Source organism: Aplysia californica, unplaced genomic scaffold (genome assembly GCF_000002075.1).
Source record: "Aplysia californica isolate F4 #8 unplaced genomic scaffold, AplCal3.0 scaffold00220, whole genome shotgun sequence".
In the NCBI taxonomy this organism is placed as follows: Eukaryota; Metazoa; Mollusca; class Gastropoda; order Aplysiida; family Aplysiidae; genus Aplysia; species Aplysia californica.
The window spans coordinates 240483-249079 of record NW_004797490.1 but is presented as its reverse complement, the minus strand read 5'-3'; the positions used below and the strand labels follow the sequence as shown (position 1 = coordinate 249079).

The window sequence follows — 8597 nt, the reverse complement described above, 5'->3', positions numbered from 1 at the left end:
GCCCCCCCCCCCCCTCCCTTTCCTCTATATAGTAGTCAGGACAAAGACTTATAGAACACCCCTCCTTCCTTCATAGTCAGGACAAAGACTTATAGAACACTCCTCCTTCCTTCATAGTCAGGGTAAAGACTTACAGAACGCCTCCCTTTCCTCTATAGTAGTCAGGACAAAGACTAGAACACCCCTCCTTCCTTCATAGTCAGGACAAAGACTTATAGAACACTCCTCCTTCCTTCATAGTCAGGGTAAAGACTTACAGAACGCCTCCCTTTCCTCTATAGTAGTCAGGACAAAGACTAGAACACCCCTCCTTCCTTCATAGTCAGGACAAAGACTTATAGAACGCCCCCCCCCCCCTTCCTTCATAGTCAGGACAAAGATTTATAGAACTATCCTCGTTCCTTCCTATTACAGTCAGGGTAAAGATTTAAAGAACGCAAAAGCTCGGGTTAGGTGTGTAGTGTGTCTTGTTTGGTGACAACACGTGTAAGGTGTGTAGTGTGTTATGTTTGGTGACAACACGTGTAAGGTGTGTAGTATGTTATGTTTGGTGACAACACGTGTTAGGTGTGTAGTGTGTTATGTTTGGTGCCAGCAGTGGGAGCTTCGCAATAATGAATTTGAAGAAACCGACATTCTCCTGTCCATTGGGAAGGTCACATTGAAGGTCACCTTGAAGGTTTGCTCTTTGAGCTCAACGCCTTTCATGTCCATTAAAACACACACATTTCTGGGTGAATTTTACCGCAACACGTTGACCAAAGGTTGGCTACATAATATGGTCACTTTTAAGCACAAAGGGGCTATCCCAATAAATGGTGTTTTTAGAAAATCGAAGGTAAAGTTTTTGCGCCTTGTTCAGTTTCTTTAAAAGACCAGGAGAGTTTTCTCTATAATCCAACAAATATACACACCAATGAAACCAAACTTCTCATATAGGTAGGGCAATGCTCACTTTTGGTGTAGGTCAAGACTTCTGGAAATCCTTGAAATCTGGGTTAGCTCGCTTGTCCTTAAAAACGACCATATATTATACACATGTTTATGTAAATGTCCCCAAGGACACTCAAACTTCAGCCGTCATTTTCTCGCTAATTTTACAAATGACGCCAAGTGATCCCACCTCCTTCAAAACCAAATATCTCGACTTCTTTTCAAGATAGATGGTAATTTTTTTAAATTAAAAAAATACAAGACAAAATGAACAAGCTTTAAGATGATACAGATAACTCCATATTATATAGTGGCCCCCAAAATAAAATTGAAAATTTAATTACCCAATCATCGTGTTATAAGTTATAGGCATGCATTACCCGCTCATGCAGCATACCGCACACACCAATTTAAAGCTTAATAAATTCTGCATTATCTTACATATTATTATTAATATTTTATCAACGTTAAAAAACTCTCGAGATATAGTCACTCAAAGTTGATTTTGAAAAGCCAGGCTTGGCTAAATTGGGCGAAATCAGAGAAACGTGAAATAGTCTTCTTGCGTTTAATGAGATGCATCGACATTTGTAGAATGGACCTGTATTGAATAATAATATATCAAATGAAGAGAGAATGTTAATGCCTCTTCAATGAACAGCGTCTTCTGGGGATATTTTCAAACAGATTGAAAAATGGAGCAGTTACAAATACCTCACAAAACTCGGACTTGACAGAGTTACATATTTGTGTTCATTAGTTTAAACTGAGTTTTTGTTCACGAGCTGTTGGCTTCTTCTCGAGCATGAAACCTCTTTTGCACATGGACCGTGTTAGATTTTGGACATAATCTTCTGTCAGTGAGAAACAAAGGCCAAAAAACTGCCATGGTTTTGGGTGGCCTGGGGTGGAATGAACAAAGCCGCCCGCGTGAGAATCACCGGATGCCTTGGTTTAGTGGACTGCATCGCGCAAGTGCTGGAACGTCATGTCTTACCCTTATTTTCGTCATGGTGTCATTCGAGTAGACATCTCCATGCATAGCAAGGCATTTTCTCACAGGGCAATGCCACTAGACAATTCTAGGGGGAAAAAATCAGATCATCGTTGGAGTAGTCACCAATAAATAGCCCTGATATGAATCCTACAGGTACCGTATGTGAAGTCCCATGAAACAGCAATAACTGAAGAAAAGCGACTTTGCCCCCAATTCAGACCCTTTGTTTGCAACTGTGTGGGACATTTGCAATGAAATGACAGACAATTATGTCCAAAGTTTAAAAGACTCGACGCGCAAAGGGTTCGTGCCCAAAACAAAGCAAATGTCTCTTAGACAAAATAACAATGAACACAATTAGTGTTAAGTCCAAGTTTTGTGTGGCATTTGCGATTGCTCTGTTTTCCGTTATGTTTGAAACTATCGTGACAAAATATAGTAATTAAATATTGTTTATTGCAAAGACAAATTCTCCATTCATTAGACATGCAATATATCGCCATTCTATCAATATTGATTCTCTTCAACAAATGCGCAAAGACAATTTTGCGTTTCTTTGATTTCGCACAATTTTGCCGAGCCTGATTTATGAAGGTCAACTTTGAGTGACCGTATCTCCGGCGTCTCTTAAAATAAATGAATTATTAAAGTGTCAGATGACGAAGAATTTATTTAGCTTTAAAGTGGTATGCTGCATGAAAGGGTAGTGCTAGGCTTTGTTTTTGTTTCTGGTTAAGTGTTTTACGGCGCTCGCAACTGCATAAGGTCATATGGGCGCGCGGGACACACCTAATATTTTCAGTTGGTAGGAACTTTTGAATTTTGCCCAGGTGGCGGCCGAAGCCTACTCTTATCGATTTTAGACCACCAAGGGACCTTTAACGTGCGCAACTTGCACACGAGCCCTCCGAGATTTTTCGCCCTTGTCTGAGAAGGCTAGGTGTAGATCTTTCCTACCAGAAGATCAGGGGTGTTGCAGAAAGACAGCAGTAAGAAGAAGCGAATGAGTAGCAGTAGAAAGGCTGCAAAAAGAATCAGGAGCCCAGAGGAAGTGGCAAAGAAGGTGAGGGGATGGGGGCAGAAGGAGGAGACGAAAGCAGACGACAGAACATTGCTAGAGAGCAGGAAATGAGGTGAAAGGAGACAAATTTAGAGATGAATTTTTTTCTGTCGCTACCCGGATTCGAATCCGGGACCTTTTGAATGAGAGGCCAACACCTTAACCTCTAGGCCACGAGAGCCCCCTGCTCGGCTTCAACACGATGATTGAGTGATTACATGGTCAAGTTTCTTTTGTACGCCGTTGCAAAAGCTGACGAGCGATTCATTCCACCGCGTCGTAGAACTTCATGCAATGTAGAAGAGAGGATGTCCGTATTTGCACGACGGTTAATAATACATGTAGTGAGAGGGTGGTTAGCGGGTGGGTGATCTGGTGTGGTTTGCTCATTCTTCCCACCAAACATCTATCGTCCTTATTTTTTTCTTTCAAACATTTATCGTCCCTATCCCTCCTCTTTCTTTACTTTGTATGCCACTCTAGTAACACCTCTAATCTGAGGCACTTATAATATGGCTTAACTGGATTGCAAGTGCGGTAAAACTCTCGAATAAAACTAAACTAGCCAAACTAAACCTGATATAGTGACCAAATCCGCCCATTTACATCGGACTTTCAATTATCGACCCACAGTAAACGACGTATTTCCAAGAAAGCCAGAACAGACAGAGATACAGAAGTTTTATTCGTACTAACTGCTGTGAGCTTACAGAACGCACAGTGCTACAAACGAAACAGACAAATAGTCACGTACACATACATACACACACAAACATACATGCACACACACACACACACACACACACACACACACACACACACACACACACACACACTGACCCACACATTTCCTACCACACAGACATACAGAAATCTGACATTCAAACACGAAGATCAAAATCATTCATTTCTTCTTGTCAGGGACAACAGTATTTAATGAAAATCTTTTAAAGTTGAAGCAGATATATTATATAGGCAGGTATATTATATAGTGATGAACTCATGAGTAGACAGGTATAATTATATATAAACTACGCCTGTATACATAAGTATTTTATATTATGATGAAAGCCTGTATAGACAGGAATAATATATAATGAACGCGTCTATAGACAGGTATATTGCACAGTGAACGCCTGCATAGACAGGTATATTATATAATGATCGCCTGCATAGACAGGTATATTATATAATGAATGCCTGCAGAGACAGGTATATTATATAATGAATGCCTGCAGAGACAGGTATATTATATAATGAACGCCTGCATAGACAGGTATATTATATAATGAACACATGTTTAAACTCAGTAAGAGAGAGGGTTTGGAACAGTATTTTTGAACAAACACCTCCTACCACTGTATGTAAGGCTATATCTTTCTCCCACGACATGTGTACAGAAGCCCAGGACTTGACCCCGGGCCATCAACACCGCTGTCTATCGTGGACCCAACTAGGCTATCGTGACGTCACGCCACAGAAAAATCATCTGTACCATGTGATCTCACGACACGGTCGTACCACGTAACTCTTTGACTTCACGACACGATCGTACCACGTAGCCACGTGACAGGGTGACACCATTCGTCCAGCTCTCCTAGCCTTGCCACGGAGACAGTTCCTACACAAGGTCCCTTGACGTGCCACTTTTCCCACACAGAAAATGGAAACAAACTAAGAAAAATAAAGCATTGCCATGTAATAACATGTAAGTAAGAGCAGCTATCGGCATTGAGTCCTGCTTGCGTTACAGAGAAAGACAGAATACAATGGAATGGCCACCTGTTACGTATGTCACCGGGATAGTCAGCCTCGAGAGCCTACAACACCAAGCACTTAGGCTATTATAAAGGAAGAGGAAGGACACGCAAAAAGCAGGATTGAGGGTGTCAAGGAAACCTTGAGAAAACATAATATCACAACTGAAAGAGTTGCGGAGCTGGCCTACCATAGAAAGCTGCATCTCCCTTCGACGCTTAACGGCAACAGAGGATGAAAAAGTAAAAAGTAAATCAGTAATAACATGTTGTTTTTTTCTAGTTGACAACAGTTGATTACTCAAGTCGAAGAAGTCACTTTGAGCCACAGACTGGAAACAGGAAGTTACACACCATAGTGGATGTTCTCATTCCCGCCTTTTGGAGTTCCAAAGACCGGAAAACGGAGGAGATCTTTGCATGAACAGTGACGTCACACTTGTCTTGTCCAGGGCTCAAGAACCATTCACATCACTGGTCACTCTATCATTAACACCCCTCGCTGTAACTAACATCATTGGAGACTAACATCACTGGTCACTAACAAGACTGGTCACTATCACTTAACACAACTGGTCACTAACTCCACTGGTCACTCTATCACTTAACACCACTGGTCACTCTATCACTAACATCACTGGTCATTAACACCATTGGTCACTCTAACATTAACATCACAGGTCAGTAACACCACTCGGTGTCGTACCGAAAGAGCAGACTGCCATCACCCAAGGCCCAGGCAGGAAGTGTAACAGGCTAAAGTGAGCACGTGGCCCCCCTCATCCACTCCTCCACGCTGGTCACTCATACCACTGGTCACTCTATCACTAACACCGCTGGTCACTAACAGGACTGGTCACTCTATCATTCACACCACTGGTCACTCTTAAATTACTAACACCACTCGGTGTCGTAGCGAAAGAGCAGACTGCCATCATCCCAGGCCCATGTCGGAATGGTGACAAGCCGAAGTGAGCACGTGACCCCCTTCATCCACTCCTCCACGCTGGTCACTCATACCACAGGTCACTCTATCACTAACACCACTGGGCACTAACACCACTCGGTGTCGTAGCGGAAGAGCAGACTGCCGTCATCCCAGGCCCATGTCGGAATGGTGACAAGCCGAAGTGTGCACGTGACCCCCCTCATCCACTCCTCTACGCTGGCCCGCGTCTCCTCCAGCAACACCATCCTCTCCGTCACATGATCGCCCGAGCCCAGGAGCGTGACGCGGCATCTGATTGGTCGATGCAGCTCCTCGTGACCACTACACAGGTACACGCCCACCTTCATGTCCAGCGGCCGGTCTCCCCCCGTGGTGACGTAGTACCCGGTGAAGCCGAACTGACCCAGGAACCACGACTGGGGGGTGAAGGTCGTGCGGGTATGTCGCTGGATGCCCACCCGGCACAGGCGATGGGCGTAGAAGGATCGGGCGGCGGGCGGGGGTCCCGGGTACCCCCCGGAGGACGGGGATGCATCAGGGTGGGGGGTGGATTGCAGGTGTCCAGGGTGCCTGTAGGACGGGGGTGGGTCGGGGTGGGGGGCGGTTGGCCGGTGGCGGGCGGACATTGTGCTCTGGGGGACACGTCTGCAGAAAACATGGACAGAATATACTCTCACGTGCAACAAAATTGCACAAAATCAGCAACAAAAATAGCTAACCAAAAAAAAAAAAAGAAAAAAAAAGTGAAATAGAACAAAATAAAACTAGACTTAACAACAAAAACAAACAAACAAACAAAAAACCCCGCACAACAACAGCAACAGCAACAACAACAAACCCAAAAAGAAAACAAAAACCACTTTTAAATTAGATTTACGCACGCAGCTCTAAGCCTGTAACCACCTCCGTTTGGAACCTCAGAAGGCAATGGTTTGTTTTCTTCATTTTGATAAGTCCTGCCTAAGTAAAGAAGTAAGGCCTACCAGAGGCACCCGCCAACCATCCACTCTGTCTTTCGATCTACATGTATGTATCTTCCTGTCCGTCCAAGGCAGAATGTAGCCCTCCAACAACGACCCCCACTCTGTTCTATCAGCAACATTAGTATGCATTTTTTTTTTGTCCAGCCCGTCTGCTCTAGGATGGCATCTTGCCACCTTCTTCTAGAGACGGGCGGGAAGCACTTTTTTCTTCCCGAGCGAGAAGACCGAGAAGCTGACCTATTTCTCGCCGGGACCGGTACCGGTTCTGAGAAGTGCTCCTCGTCTCGTGACCTATTTCTCTTCTCGCGCCGTTGGACGAGCAGCTCGTTGAGCGAGAAGGCCGGCCGTGGCCTGGATCTAAACTGGGCTAGCCCTGTTGGGAAGGCGCAAACGGTGAAGAAAGGTAGGGAGACCTAGGCCTAGGCCACGGAGGTTAAACAGTAAGGTCCTTGGCCTTGGCCAGAACCCTCAGTCCCACTCGTCCCGCCTCGCCACCCTCTCCCCTCCGTTTCAGTTTCAGACACAGGACGGCACGGCGATGGGTGACACTGTCTGCGTGTGACGCTTTTTCTGTCGAAACCTCTCACTCTTGTTACTCGTTGTGTCAAGCCAACGAGCGGTATCACTTCTCGGTACCGGCCAGTAGTTTAGTGCCCGGGAAGTGACGGGAAGGGAATTTCTCGCGAGAAATTTCTCCATTTTTTTGTCCAATTTTCTGTCTTTCCCTCTGCTGATGTCGCCAGCCAATTTCCAATTTAGTCGGAGTATAATTCTTGGGAACGACAGGCAAGTTTGATGGAAAGAGAGGCAGAGGTAAGCAAAGGGGAAAAATACTGGACAAGTTGACAACATGGTTGGGAACAGCAAGAACAGACACCATTGCTGCAACGCAAGACAGAGTGAAGTGGAGGTGAGGTCCATGATCGCCCACGCCAGTCGGCAAGGCACCGGATGATGATGATGATGATGATGATGATGATGACGATGATGATGATGACGATGACGATGATGATGATGATGATGATGATGACGATGACGATGATGATGATGATGATGATGATGATGATGATGATGATGATGATGATGATGATGATGATAACTCAAGGGACATCTCTCTGTCCTGTTTTATCTTGCTTTATCTTTTGCTTTATTAAGTGTTTTGCGGCACTTGCAACACAATAAGGTCAAAATATAAGCGCCGAAGAGTAGAGGTGTTACAAGAGAGTAATAAATTAACACAAAAGAAGGAGGGGAGATAAAGACGATATACGTTTGAACGGAAAGAAGAAGCAAACCACACCCCAGCATCCACCAAACACCCACGCTGTTTCCTTTGTTGTGCAGGTTATTAATTGGTCGTGTATTCTTGTGCCCAGCCGATTTTAAGGACAAGCGGGCTAACCCACATTTCGGGGGTTTCCAGAAATCTTGACCTGCACCAAAAGTGGGCATTGCCCTACCTATAGGGAAAGTTTGGTTTCAGTGGTTTGTATATTTGTTTGGTTATAGAGAAAACTCTCCATGTCTTTTAAAGAAACTGAACAAGGAGCAAAAACTTTACCTTCGATTTTTTTTCAAAATAGCGTTTTTCAGGATAGCCCCGTTGTGCTTAACCCTATCCGTACTCCCTGGGGGTCATTTTGTACTCCCGGGGTTGTACTCTTAATATTTTAGAATACCTCTAGAGCGAAGATCTCTTTGAAACTTTTAGTATTTCTAAATAAAACCCCTAATTTTGACAGACTGCTATGCAAAGTGGTGGCACAGAGTTCCCGACGTTGTAGTTATGGAAACCATAGTAAAACACGACGTACGGAAAGGGTTAAAATCGACCAATTCAATGTTTACGCTCACCCAGAGAATCAATACGTTCACCCACACTTCACTCACCCGCCGGCCCGTGCATGCACCGTGCGGT

At 44.5% G+C, this 8597-nt stretch overlaps 1 protein-coding gene across 3 annotated transcripts in view; it reads right to left on the bottom strand.

The window, feature by feature from the left end:
* The window catches only part of LOC101855566, a 13655-nt gene that overhangs the window by 2991 nt on the left and 2067 nt on the right, over positions 1-8597 (bottom strand). The window contains exon 2 of one of the 3 annotated variants that reach the window (XM_005099617.3): positions 5020-6341. The exons of the other annotated variants lie outside the window; for them this stretch is intronic. Coding sequence (XP_005099674.1) covers positions 5801-6322 — 522 coding nt within the window. The 5' untranslated portion in view covers positions 6323-6341 and the 3' untranslated portion in view covers positions 5020-5800. Of the gene's footprint in view, positions 1-5019; positions 6342-8597 lie in introns of those variants that run through there. 3 annotated transcript variants of the gene reach the window in all.